Genomic DNA, 14,744 nt, shown 5'->3' with positions numbered 1-14,744 from the left:
AACTACGGGCGAGATACGTGCTAGATACTGTCATGCCTACTATACGGGCCATCTGAGGAGATCTCCGGGTAGCAAAAATTGCTTTCCGCAAATCACACGCAAGGCTTGCCCGGAAAGGTGTGACAGGGTCTTTAAACTCCATATAAACTGTGATTAAAAGGTGCCGGGTGCATTAATGCTAAAATATCTTAATTGCGTATATAGCATCTATACACTTTCCGCCGTTTAATTGTTATTTGAACTAATAATAAGCTTATAGGTACTCCTTTTCCTATGTGTTGTTTGAATGTTTTTACAGTTATTGTCATCTCTCTTCGACTTTTTAGCTCTTTTATTCTCTTTTATTTCCTCATTTTGTCGTTTTGATTGCATGCAGTCCATTCGCATGTCGGAATTCCACATCTATATAAGTTATTATCACTTCTCTCTCTTGTATATCTCCATAATACAACCTTCAATTCTCCCTCTCCCCTTCTTCCTTTGTCATCTTTCGTCTCCCAACGATTTCCAGGCCCTGAATCACCTTATTTTTACTCATTTTCTAGCAACTTTCATTGTCCCCTTTTCTTCCGTCTCCACTATTATAGTGCAACTTCAACTTCTATAACATAATGATCTCACCGCACTCCCTCTTTCTTTTCACTGCAGTGCTTTCTTTTCAAGATGCCGGTTCCCTCTCGATGATTTTGCTTTCGAAATAATTATTATTGTTTAGTTAGACTTTATTCATCTTCTTCAAGTCTCCCGACCCCGAAAAAAAAATGCCTAATCAGTTGTCTTTTGGGTTCAATATTTCTGTAGAAGGTGCCATGCCCTGTTTGTTCACCATGTCTTTCTCCCATATTATAACCAAATTAGTTCCTATAGACTATGTATAGTGTAATCATGGGATCTTTGATAGAACCTGAATATTCAAAGTAGGCTTATTTACCTCTTTATTATATGCAGGGTGGGAAAAGCAGGGAGGTGGCCACCTCCCTGGGAAAAGTGAATGACTTGAAGCAAAAATGAAGTGAAATTTACACACACACACGAATTAGAATGGAGCTGCAGTTGGTGGAAATTACATGTCAGGTGGGTGGTTGTTGGTATGTCACATTTTCAAATATGTTTATGATCAGTAAATGCAAATCGCTTAACAATAAAAGAATTATTTAATTGTATATTGATTTCCTTTATTTCTTATATTTTGCTAATTATTACATTCCTTCTTAGTGCGAAAAGTGGTATTGTCAAGAAATCTGTCACCTCTCCATCTACATTCACTGCTCTTTGTTTTGTACTATACAGCAGGTCAGCGCTATCCATGACCAGAGACTTATACACAGTGCAGATGCGCACACGGAGCAAGAGCTGACAGGCCTATACCACCAATATACGATTTAGCTATTCACATTTTTCCAGAATGTTTGTTTTTCTTAACTAAAAAAAATATTGAAAAAATAACGAAAATAGAAAAATCCAACATTTAAACAAAAGTGTACACCAGATCTTTGAACTTAAATCATAAAAATGCAGAAGTTCCCGAGTGGGGGGAAGAGGATAATAATACCCCAGTACATGCCACACCCAGTAAGACTAACACACACACACACACACACACACACACACACAAATTGCAATGAAGACGCACACGTGGAATAATAAAGGCAACAGCTATTACGATTACCAATCTCATATGTTTTCCCTGAATTTTTGATCCCTGATTATATATCTTTTTTACTTTTTGACTGAAACTTTCCATTAATTATTTCAACAAAGTGACTGTTGTGAGTGATCCCGATCGCTGAATTTTAGTAATTATTATTATTCTAATGATGCAATAGCTCCATGCAGCATTTTCAATGTGGGTGTGGGGAGATACTCCCCAATTCCCACTTGGTTGCTGTGCTACTAAGATTTTCATATTATATCATGCAGCATTTATACCAGTGGCGCAATTTTCTTGCAGTTTAAACGATTAATCATCTTATCTTCTTACTTAAAAAAAAAAAAAATCAAAGATTTCTCTAAAATGTGCATCAGATCATGGACCCATAGGTCCATGATCAGATCCTTGAATTTCAGTTCCAAGCATGGTTCTAAGAATGCAATGGTGCCCTCGCGTGGAAAGGATAGGACCTATACCACCCCCCCCCCCCCAAGGAGGGTTGCATGCGCTTTAGATATAATCATGTAATACGTTTTCAAATTCTTTACTATAGGACCTATTCATTAGTGAGTGAGTGCAAGCAGCATTTATAGAATTTAGGTCGTCGTTTTTTAACCAACTCATCATCTTACTTTTTTCGTCGAAAATTTCCAGATGATATTCTACCCAAGTGCACAAGTTTCATACCATATCCCTCTAAATAATTTCATGTAAATGAAATACATAATTCATAGGTTGATTAGTCAGGTTGACTGATTAGTTATTAGTCAACCTATCAATTATGTATTTCATTTACATAAAAATATTATTGAGATTTGAGAGAGATTTTGCAAGATCAAGTAAATAGTAGCCTTTCAAAATTGTGTACATGGTTTCAGGCAAATCGATTATCTGTTAACCCCCGCAAATGTGACTTTATTGTTTTTAGTAATCGTAACAAATCATACGACACTGATTTTGTTAAAGTGGAATTGAATGATGTTCAAATTCCCAGGGTAGAGAAAACTAAATTTCTTGGTGTTATTTTAGATTCCAAATTAACATGGAAGCCTCATATACAAGAGACAGAGAAAAAAATATCAAAGAGCATTGGTATTATATCCAGACTAAGCTATATGTTACCTACTGATGTATTACGGATGTTATACTCCACTCTTGTTTTGCCCTATTTGTCTTATTGCAACATGGTGTGGGGAAGTACTTTTCAGTCCAGTCTAAAGAAATTGACTTCAAAGCAAAATAAAATAGTAAGAGTTATACATGGAGCGAACCCGAAATCTAAAGCAGGCCCCTTATATTCAAAACTAAAATTGCTTACTTTGAAAAATATCACCACCATCAGTGTGTCAACAAACTTATGCCTGACCATTTTGTTCAATTGTTTGATATCAATCAGAATGTGCATAATTACAATACACGCTCCTCGTCATTAATGCATTTGCCCAGACCCAGAACCATGTCTTACCAACATAATATTCGTTTTGTGGGCCCCAAGAAATGGAACAATTTATCTAAAGACATAAGAAATGCACCATCTCAAAATTGTTTTAAAATAAGACTCAAGAGAAAGTTGTATTCATCCATATAGTTTATAGTGAGGGCTGCTAAATTTCTCTTGATTATACTAAAATGAAATACATGTACATGTATGTACAATGTTGCCTTGTTTGTTATAGTATTACAAGTGTGTGTTTTAGGTTCTCTTTACCTCTCCTTAATGTATTTTTTTTTCTTTCTTCTCTTTTCTTTTCTTTCTTTTTTTCCTTCTTCCTATCTGTTTTCCCTCCTGCATCCCTAGCTTTAGTCTCTTGTGTATCTGTACTTCGTCTTGTAAATATGTGTATTTTAAACAAAAATGTCTTTTTAGCTATGTTTCAATCAGATTCAACTACATTTTCAAATGTTAAAGGTGCACTCACTTCAAGCTGTGCTTTCTGAGTTGTCACCTCCAGTTTGTCATTACTGAATTGTTACTGCTGTTACACGAATTGATCTGGAAATAAATGTTCTACATTGTTCTATTGAAATGTTGCTCTGTCCAACATCCCTGGCTCCCCTTCCCTTGCCATCTTCTGGACGACGATGCCCGCCCTCTTCCGTCGATTGATGCCACACTGCACTCGGATCGACGGGATCGCAATCCTGTGTCGCATTCATTTCATTCAATCACACGCACGCAAAGGACTCTGTGCTTGCTGTTGACTATTATTGTGGTTTGTGGAACTGGGGAACGCGAACGGTGGTCACTGAAAGAGAGGAAATAGATTTGTGAATACATCTACGAACCAGATAAGTAGTTAACTGCTTTGGGAACTCTGCCCTGTCAATGGTCACGAGAAACGACTATGGATCCAAATGGAAAGTCGCATCAGCCACCAAGCAGAGTAGCTTTCGTTTTGATACTGATTGTAACTTGGTGTGTATTGGTACAAGGAACCGGCGTAGTCAGCCCCTTCGAACCACGTAAGTTTGTAATTGGTATGGTCCCTAAAAACCTAAAACATTGTTAGTAGAAGTTAAAACAAGGGGGATGCTAATGTATACTTTCGTGTCCACGTAAATTACACTTTAGGGCCCACTTTAGAGATCTCAAATTCCACTGTTCCGAATTGCACCATTTCGGTCCGTGGAAAGTGTCAACAATGGTCAACAGGTGTAGAGTAAGATTTGGTCGCTCAAAATAAACTCGCTCTTCGCGAGAGATTGCAGTTTACGCTGCCTGCACAATCTAGAGAACTGAAGTTAGTTAGCCGTGGAAGCCGTGCTTATGTACCGATGAACCCAGGGAGGTGGGACACCTCCCTGGATGAACCCCACATGGTGGGGCTGAATTCACGAGTATAAACAGGTGAGATGCCGTAGTATTACTTAGTATGGACACGTAGTGGCTGGGCCTATTTCACGAGTATGCCATATTTGCAATGATTGTTTGTATCACTGTGTATGTTGAAAGAAGTCGGTAATTGAAGAAATGCATGTGTGTGTCTGTCTGTGATCTTTTAGGTCTAGGAACTGGATTTCTCATCCCATTTCATTCAACGTGCCAAATCATTTGAACATTCATCTTGTGCTCTTGGTAACTTGAAAGATTCGTCGCATATTGATGATAATGACGGCAGGCAACGCAAGTGTATATGCCTCGATTGCCCAAGAAGAGCGAGTGGTTTTGAAATGATATGAAAGCTGACGTCCATATCGATGCTTCCTGATGATTGATATGGTTCAAATTTAAATAGCGATTGGAAATAACGTACAATCCGACCTCTTTTATCCGGCCTCCCTTTATCCAGATCTCTCTATTATCCAGATGCATTCTTGCTGTGATTTTCTTGTTTTCTATCTAATTATTATAGGAAAAGGGGGATTTAAAACTACACTGTAGTACAAAATTCCTAGACAAACCCACATGAATTTACAATGTACATATTATTCCTAACATAATTAGCATACATTTACATCAAAATTTCATCTAAAGTAACATGCATTTAAACAATATCTACCTCCAATTTTTGCGCTGGTAGCAAAGAGAGGGTTTTAGTCTTTGGTGCAGGTATAGACCCTATTAATTTATTATTAATTTTTGTTTTAGAGATGCGTACTTTGACAGTTTTACTTGATAAATGTTCTGACAATCTACCCTAATCTGAACTAGTCCACAGAGTTGTTCCTGATCAGAAGACTTGCCCCGGATTGTACTGTGGCAGGACTGTAATCCAAGATGATGCTGGAAATATTACATACAGTGCTTGTGGGGTGAGTACTAGAGTATCTACTGGAACTATTTTACTCATTGTATATATTGTAAAGGCAGTGAGGTCTGAGTGACGAACCAGATTTCAGCACAACATTGGAGGCATTAGGAGTGCTGCAAAGGGTGACACTCCAGAAATGTACACCCTTTCAACAAATCCTGGATCTGGGTCATAATGTGGATCACCACCACCACCACCACCACCACCAAAAATGGCAACAAAGAGAAACTATTGTCATATTCTTTTCATCACAATGAAGCTATTCTTGGAATTTCATCTAAATTCATTCAAACATTGAATAACATTGCCAACAGACAAACAAGCAAACTCTGGCGAACCCTAACTCAATGCTGCACACTGGCACTGGTTCGGCGGTCCAGGACCAGTAAAAATCACTGTCAGACCAGTAACGTTTCCAGGAATGGACAAGCAAAAAATAGAACTAGAAATGTCGCTAAGGCGACTGCTATGCCTGCGCCATAATGCATGGTTCTCCTAATAGGTCTATAGTACATGTGGACAATGTATAATTACATTTTCACAATACTGGCAAAATATTGAAATTACATGTTTGTCACAAATGTGTTGAATGTTCACCTTCCTTTACCTAGGTTTAATTAGATGAATAGGAGAGCATGTATTTGGGGATTCAAGGACTTTAACTTGACTTTGACCCATTCATAAGTGTATGAATACTGTAATTTTCAAGGTATGGAGAAAAAGTGTAATTTCTGTAATGAAAAGTACACTGTTACCATTTTCTTTTGGCCTTTAACCCTAAAATTCATAGGATAATCACTGTCAGGCAGAACATGCATAAATATGTAGTAAGTTTCAAGATAACTTGAGCAACTTCTGAGATATGGAGGAAAAAGTTAGTTCAGCACTTTCCCTTGATCTTTGACCTTTTGACCTTTGAGGCAAATCCCCCCCCCCCAAAAAAAAAAGAGAAAAAGAAAATTTCCACATAATCTAGGTTATACATGCATACACCAAGTGCAAAAAAAAAGGCATTACATAAATACATATGTATGAGGGAAATAGTACAAATTTGAAGTGTTGCACTTGACCTTTGACCCCTGACCTTTGACCCTATGAACCCTAGATTATCTAGATGATAACTGCCAGTCAGTACATGTACATATACTATGTTCCATGAAGATACCTTGAACAATTTCCAAGGTACAGAGAAAAAAGCGAAGTTTTAATATTTTGACTTGACCTTTTGACCTTTGACCTTTGACCTCATGACCCAAAACTTTCACCAGGGAATCTTAATTGGGTAATACATGTATACACTAAGTTTCAAGAAAATATCTTCCGGCATTGCATAGATACACACTGTATGGAGGAAATAGTGAAATTTTACGTATTTGACCTTGACCTTTTGACCTTTGACCTCGACCATGTGCACCCAAAAGTTGATAGGCACAACTTCACCCCCTAATACACATACATGCCAAGTTTCATTAGGATACCTTAAAAGGTTTTGATAGTTACCCTGTCCACAAAATTTATTACGGACGGACGGAAGGACGGACGGACAGACGGAAGGACGGACGGACGGACAGACGGACGGACGGAAGGACGGACGGACGGACGGACAACCCGAAAACATAATGCCTCCGGCACCACTTTGTGGCGGAGGCATAAAAACTGGGTACCTATTGGTTCGACAGACAGGTCAGACCAGTAGAAAAAATGGGTTAGTTTGCAGCCCTTCCTAACTTCCCTGTCGGGGGGTAATGATGTAAGGAAAACTGTCAGTAAGTAAAGATCTTTAGTAGTCAAATCAAAAGAAGGTGTGTTGATTGACAGTGCCTCAAGAACACTAATGTTGTGAAGACTTCGAATCTGTATGCACACTTGTAAGTTTCATTCTCTCCACTGCACTGCACTGTCAGGCATGCGGACGAGGGGAGCGCCCAAACAACTCTTCCATCTGCACGCCGTGTGAATGGGCTCCTGACCTCTATGACTGGATGTATCTTGGCTTCATGGTCCTCCTCTCTCTCACACTCCACATCTTCTTCATCGACTACTTCTCTGATGGCAAGAGGTACAATTTGTAGATTATTCGTTTCTGGTCACATAGCCAGCAAAGTTCTACATGGTATGTTTTTTTTGTGTGTGTGGGTGTGTGTGTTTTCTTTTGACACAGAACAATTCAGAGGGGGGGGGGGTGATGAAATATTTTTTTTTTCATGACCTTTGATTATCGCATGCTTGATATGTGCAATTTTCTTTCTTTCTTTTTAAACTAGAAAATTATTTTTTGTGTACTGTTCATTGATATTTTGGGATTTTTTTTTAAATCTGCAGAGGATGGCCGCCCTGTTGTCATCCATATGAATGTGTTCTTGGTTTCTTTTTCTGTTTTTCTGTTTTTTTTTTTGTTTTTTTTTAGGGGAGTGGGGTCTTGATAAGTTCTGTGCTATAGTTATTCCTGACTAGTGCTTACCCTCTTTCAATAAATACTCTTGCAAGTAATTTCATCCAGATTTTATGTGTGTAAACACTTCATTTGTAATGACATCATTGTCAAAGACATGATCTTACCAAGAACAAATGTAGTCTGGAAAAACAAAAAAAGAGAGATGAAACCAGGTGCATGATGGTCTGCCTACCGGCTTTTTGAAAAGGAGTCATTTGGTCACTACTGGATAAAGTACCTGGATGATCATGCTATCTTATACTTGCCTAAAACTATGAATTGGATACAGTGTCCTTATGTATAAAAGTTAATGGATATTTTCCATCAAGGACCTTGTAAACTGTCTATTCATTTGTTCCCACTAGAAAACCATAAACAAGAAAACCATTAGAAAGTCTTTGCCCAATGGGATCAGTTTGCAGAAGAAATATGTAGAAGTTTATATAGTTAAAGGGACTGTACAGTACTGGTTGAGGTGGGGATTCAGGTTTATAACATTCCTAAGTGAGATAATGAGAAACCTCTAATGAAATATGAAAGAGCATGTAATTTTAAGAAGGATTCAACGTTTATTTGATGAAAATTGGTTTTCAAATGGCTGAGATTTCCAAAAAAGTGATAATAATAAAAGGCAACAGGCCACGCCTTTTATTAGGATCTCTTTGTTTCACCTTGTTTTTGGATATCTCAGCCATTTCAAAACCGATTTTCATCAAATAAACTTTTGATACCGTACCCCTTAGAATTGCATGCTCTTTGACATCTCAGAGAGTGGTTTCTGAATATCTTGCAAAACGTTAAAAGCTAAATCCTCACCTCAATCAGAACTGTCCACACCCTTTAATGCAATAACACAAGCTTTCATCTAGCGCTCACTGGGCACACAACGTGCATTCTCATTGATTATACGGTGCTCAGCATAATGCTTGTTTTGAGTGCTGATGCTGAATTGAGTTAGGAGAGGAAGATTGCAACTGATCAACAATCTAGTTCTTTTGACAATTCATTCTTCAGCACTCTAGGGTTATTGCCACTTCTGATTTTGTTCAGAACTATTTTCCTTCGTTTCATTGCCTTATTGGGCTGTGAATAGATCATTGTTTTCATAATGGGTTTCTGCATAGTGTAAAAGATCTACATACATGTATGACATGATCAAGAGATTTTGTTTTAATGCCAGTATCACTTTCTGGACCGAGCTTTAATTCAACTGTCCCTTCTATGTACTCTACTACTTTACCACTTCACTATTTATTTTTTCCTGCCACAAAGTTAATGTCTTTATTCTCTTACATAGTTTTCATTTCAAGCACTGCAAGCTTGTTCAATGATTCTATGCTTTATACTGTAAGAGTCAGAATGTCTGGAAAATAGATGCTAGTTAATGTGCTTTACATGAACAAATCTGTAGTGGTGAATTCTCAGAAAGGGTATAAAGTGGAATAGGTAATCATCTTGTATTGACTCTCCTTTTTTCCCTTTGACAGTAAGGTCATCACTCTGCACATCTCAGCTGCCTTGGAGTGCTGCATCGCCAGCATCATCACACTCCTAGTGCTTGATCCCATGGGTAAGCTCTTAGAATCAGGTGGAGTCATAACTCATACCCCATTTACACAGGACATTTAGAGTGCTAGTGCTCTGAACTCTGTATGAACAGACAGAGTGGCTCTGAAGCACTCTAACTCCTGCATTAACAGTTACCAATGTTTAGAGTGCTCTGGAAGTAGTATGCAGTATACATAAATTGTATGTCCGAAGTTCCTGCATGTGTGAAGGTTACCATGATGGTTATTCCTCTCTCGGCCTATTCATGTTCGGTCATGGCGGTTGGTGACTCACATGTCTGAACAAACTCACCAAAGCATGAGTTATAAAGCATTATAAAATGGGTTCAAGAATGTAGCTAATTGGAAGCGCTGAAATGAGTCACGTGTGCTTGTATTAATTTCTCACTAACATCCACGGCCGACGTCACAATGTTTGCATTAGCAGTGCGCACTCAATCAGTTGTTACAAGTGCGTCGCGCGCTACTATACGCGCTGTCAATCCTGTAAACAACTTCTAGTTCGGGCTGCCGGCCGGCCTTTCTTGTGTGCATAACGTAATGTGTGGCGTACGTATACTCTTATACGTACAGTACTTATATGTGCGGGATTTCCGAGTGCGACGTGCGTAAATGTTTGGGACGAACATCTTTGGACATCTTGATCCACAAAGGTATGTGAAAAATGCTGTTAGTTTTCGACCCATTTTATAAAACAAATGATGCACAGGATTATTTCGTGGCGTTAGTGGATCTCCACTAACGCACTCGATCCTGTGCATCATTTGTATATTATAGGACTGCTCCTGTTCCGGACTATTCATAAATGGGGTATCAGTGCTACAAACTTCTGCTGACCAGATCCTATGGTACATTAGCGAAAAAGTTTAAAGAGCATAGCATCTCACTGAGTGACAAGAACATTAATCTGATGTTTCATAGAATGTAGGCTTATGAAGTTAAAATTACTGTACTTGTAGAGCTTTGAGAAAGTTCATGCATGTAACTTTTTCTCCCTGTCATGTAATGACCTGAACAATGACCTGAAAACCAACAGTGTGTGAAAATTGTTCATAGTGAATACAGATGTGAATACAGTTAAACTCGCCTAAGTCGACGTCGCATATGTCGAATAATCGCGCAAGTCGAAGATTTTAAAAAGTCCTGATTTTTCCCCATTGACTTACGTGTATTAATTCACTCACAAGTCGAATTTTTAAAGTCGAATACTCGCCTAAGTCGATGAAATTCTAAGAACACTTTCACGGAAAAACCATTGAATTCACTGTGCCTAAGTCGAAGAAAAGTTTATTGTGTAATAAGTCACTGTCAAAATCATGAGACGCCAGTTTTTGTTTACATACAGTATATACCAAAAGAAACTTTGCGTTAAAAACATTAACGTTTCATTTACGCAAGCGGTTTCACCTGAATCGTTATTAACGCAAACTAACGAGCGGGAAAATTAACGTTTGTAGTAACGATGAGTAACGATCCCAAGCGCAAATTAACGATGTTTCGTTGACATTAACGATAGTAACACAAGAACTCACGCGAGAATTTGGTTTCTGTTACCCAGACCTGGTGAAAGGACGACGGCACGCCTCTGCCGAGTGTAGCGATCTATGCCTTATATACTTGACGGAGTCTTTTCGCGAATCGTATCACGATTTCGCTAATGGTTAATATGCGACCGGGGTCACCAAAAACGCACGCCGTGCCAACAACAACAAAAAAGCCGGATGTTTGCCTTCAGTTTTGGAAATGAACAGCGGTAACACTTGGCTCCATAAGATGCTAGAATAAATGTCAGATGTTTGCTCTTAATTTTAGAAATGAATAACGGTAATATTCAATGTGGATAAAGCGTCTTGCTGAAGGGCAAATATCGGGCACACCGCTCCAGGTCTCGGCTCCAAAGTAGACAACATACATGTACATTATACACGTGTACGCGTGGTGTAACTGTAAGTCGATTTTTTTTTCGACTTACGCACAAGTCGAAACTCGCCTAAGTCGATGTGTTTTGCTCAGTCCCGAGAAGATCGACTTATGCGAGTTTAACTGTATAACTTTGTCTTTATGTAGTTATGAATACAATGTGTATATAAATATAGGTCTAAACATTTGTTGCAATGTATAGTGAAAATGAATGTTTTGAGACTTGTGTCGAGGATGACCAATGACTTCAGGATGCTATGTTGATAAATGCCTGATTTTTAAGTGGTTCTAACTTGCATATCATCTGCCAGATTGTGAGCATAACTTCACTTATTTGCTTATTTTACTACTCTGATTTCTCTATTAAAAAAAAACAAAAAACAAAAAACAAAGCAAAACACTATCCTTTGGGTTATTGATTAATCTCTTCAGATTTCAGTGCTGCAGTTGTGATTTTGTTCTAACTGGCATCACCGATTCTCAATCTTTGTTGTCAGGCACACCCCAGCTCTAACTTGCATATCATCTGCCAGATTGTGATCATAACTTCATTTATTTGCTTATTTTACTACTCTGAATTCTCTATTAAAAAAAAAAAACTATAAAAAAAAACCAAAGCAAAACACTATCCTTTGGGTTATTGGTCAATCTCTTCAGATTTCAGTGCTGCAGTTGTGATTTTGTTCTAACTGGCATCACCGATTCTCAATTTTTGTTGTCAGGCACACCCCAGCTCCGATCCTGCCAAGTGCTCCAGCTGTCTGATTGGTACACCATGCTGAAGAACCCCCAGCCCCAGTATAGCACCACACTACACTGCACTCAGGAGGCCGTCTTCCCCCTGTAAGCATTTCATGGGGTACTAGAGTGACATGGCTTTATGCGGTTCCTATTACCTTCGCCAAGGAGTTTGTGTTTTTTTTTGTTGGTGTTGGTATGTCTGTTTGTTTGTTTGTTTGTTCATCTGTTTGCAAAATAACCCAGAAAGTTATGAAAGGATTTGGATGAAATTTTCAAGAATAGTTGATAATGAATCAAAGAAGAGATGATTAAATTTTGGTAGTTATCCGGGTCACTGTTTGGTTCCAGGAATGTTTTTGAATTTTCTGAAGGATTGTTTATCATTTGGAAATAGGCAAACAAATGAGGGGATTGAAGGTGCGTATACCCACACTGAGCATGTGCTCAATGCGCAGCAGGAAGCTGAGGTAGTGAAACACTAGAAAGGATTCTTTATCATTGAGAAATAGGGCCATTTAAAAAAAAAAAAAAATGTGTATATGGATGTAAATGAGCTGCTTGACAGAGGTTGGCACTCTCCAAGTGGTTTTCTAGTTCTGCATTTGCTTGTTGTACATCGAGAGCCAGGATACTGGCAGCCTTTCAAGTTACAACAGAGAACACAGATGAGCCTTTCATCATAAGAGCCAATGCTATGATGAGAGATCCTTGGAAAAAAAAACACAAATGTGTATGGACTAGCATACATGATGCTAACATCACACTCCATGCCTCTATTCATTGTAGGATTGATGGAGGCAGGCATGAATGTGAAAAGAAACATTCCTCACATTTTCAGGTGTACAGAATTTTTTCAATTCTTCATTCAGTGTTTTGGGAATATGTTAATCAAAAAGCAAAATACCGCATTTTAGTTGTGGGAAAATGGATAGATAGAGGAACATTTTTATTTGATGATGACTATGGACCATGGTTATTGCTGCGACCAGGATGGTACTACTATTAGAACATTTTGTGACAGAGAACAGTCTCTTCAACTCCATATATTATGTTTCCCTTGGCCCAACAGGTACACAGCCGTCTTCATCTACTACAGTATCCATCTCCTCCTTATGATGATTGTCCGGCCTGCCCTGTCGGTCAAGCTGTCTGACAACCTCGGCAGAAGTTCCATTTACGCGGCCCTATACTTCATACCCATTTTGACCGTGGCACATGCTGTCCTTGCAGGACTGATTTGTGAGTAGTGACAACATCATTTTTGTTTAAATGCGTGTGTAGCTTTTTGTGCAACAGCTTTCAGCATGTTGCTGGCATTGTGACACCATGTTCAGTTCATTCCTGAAAATTGAAAATTGGAATGCATGCAGAATCAAATGTAATATTTATTGGTTTCTAGAGGAGGGTTTCTGCTTTACGAGTGGTTAGATATGAATTCAATATCACTTTTTAAAAAAAATTGCTTTGATGGAGATGAGGGATGAATTATATCCAGTCTTTTTAGAATTGCTCGTTCTTTTGACAGAGTCTATTGGTATCTTTTTTAGTTGTTTTTAACTTTACAGAATTTTTACTTTTGATTTTCAGATTATTCGTATCCATACCTGACACTCATCATATCGTTGGTGACGCATGCTGTCCACTTTGCGAAAGAAGAGATTGAGGTAAGGCTGATTGATGTAGTATGCAAATTGATGACTAGAATGTCTAGAGCATTTGAACAGAGGAACATTTAGGACTGCTACCTGTTAACAAATCTGTGAATGGAGCTCAATCTTAATCCTACTTTCTCTTTCTTTGTCAAATAATAAATCAGTTCATAATAATGGTCCATAATAATGGCCTTGGTTCGTGGTGAAGCTTCAAACTGCCACTGTCCATCTCTGCATTGGCAGATGTGTTAATTTTGTCAGATGTGTATATTTTGTAGTGTTTTTAGATGCACATTGGCAAGAAAATATGAAATATACCAACAAGATATACTTCCAAATGAACATTGATCCAGAATGCATATTTAAGGTGACTAAAGCAAACAATGATGATATACCATTACTGTAGGTCTGATGTTGGTGAAACCTTGCTCTCCTGTTTGTTTCATTTTACTGTACACGTATTTCTAAAAGCCCATTTGAACATGACAAGGGAATCGCATTCAGTCTTATGTAGTTCAAGATAGTCAAATACAATTGTGTGATAAATAAAGGATGCATATTTTCAAAGAGCTACATATATGCTTTCCCTTTTCTTACATCACAATCGCTGTAGACGCCCAAATTGCTGGTGTCAAAGAAACGCAACCTGATCATCCTTTTCTCCCACTGGTTGATACACGCCTACGGGATCGTTGCCCTGACAACGCTGGAGAACCCTGTCATCTATGGTCCAATGCTAGCCTTCATTCCAGCCCCAGCTGTCTTTTACATTGTAACGGCACAGTTCACCCACCCAAGCAGGCTGCACGTATAGCTTCTAGCTCCACCTTTTCTTTTCTTTTTTCTTGTTCTTTTTTTTTTTTTTTTCAGGTGCAACTCAGAACTGAAAATGAAAGTTCGATGCACTGGAAGAATAAAGTCAGAGAAGTCACTATTTTTTTTTAATACTAACTTGCAATAGACACATTTGTGTAAATAGTATGGCAGATGCAATACTTTTGAGGCTCTACACATGAATTGATGGAG

At 38.4% G+C, this 14,744-nt stretch overlaps 1 protein-coding gene across 1 annotated transcript; it reads left to right on the top strand.

Annotated features, from left to right (window-relative positions):
* The first annotated feature begins 3,944 nt into the window (after window positions 1-3,944).
* Window positions 3,945-14,532, top strand: LOC139723236 (JNK1/MAPK8-associated membrane protein-like). Its single transcript, XM_071634495.1, has 8 exons — window positions 3,945-4,114; window positions 5,304-5,404; window positions 7,308-7,462; window positions 9,325-9,407; window positions 12,048-12,168; window positions 13,136-13,305; window positions 13,654-13,730; window positions 14,332-14,532. Exons 1-8 carry the CDS (start codon window positions 3,997-3,999, stop codon window positions 14,530-14,532), a joined length of 1,026 nt encoding a protein of 341 aa, XP_071490596.1. The 5' UTR covers window positions 3,945-3,996.
* The last annotated feature ends 212 nt before the right edge of the window (window positions 14,533-14,744 follow it).

The sequence above is a fragment of the Diadema antillarum genome, unplaced genomic scaffold (assembly GCF_040938485.1).
Source record: "Diadema antillarum isolate AM-2024a unplaced genomic scaffold, OU_Dant_1.0 scf00000183, whole genome shotgun sequence".
NCBI lineage: Eukaryota > Metazoa > Echinodermata > Echinoidea > Diadematoida > Diadematidae > Diadema > Diadema antillarum.
Note: the sequence above shows the minus strand (reverse complement) of the source record. Positions and strands in the feature narration are given on the sequence as shown.

Excerpts from the sequence above, each read along its gene's own strand:
- LOC139723236 (XM_071634495.1), top strand. The coding sequence starts at position 3,997 with ATGGATCCAAATGGAAAGTCGCATCAGCCACCAAGCAGAGTAGCTTTC. Across the intron at positions 4,115-5,303 it reads AGTCAGCCCCTTCGAACCAC|TCCACAGAGTTGTTCCTGAT; the intron begins GTAAGTTTGTAA and ends AATCTGAACTAG. Across the intron at positions 5,405-7,307 it reads TTACATACAGTGCTTGTGGG|GCATGCGGACGAGGGGAGCG; the intron begins GTGAGTACTAGA and ends CTGCACTGTCAG.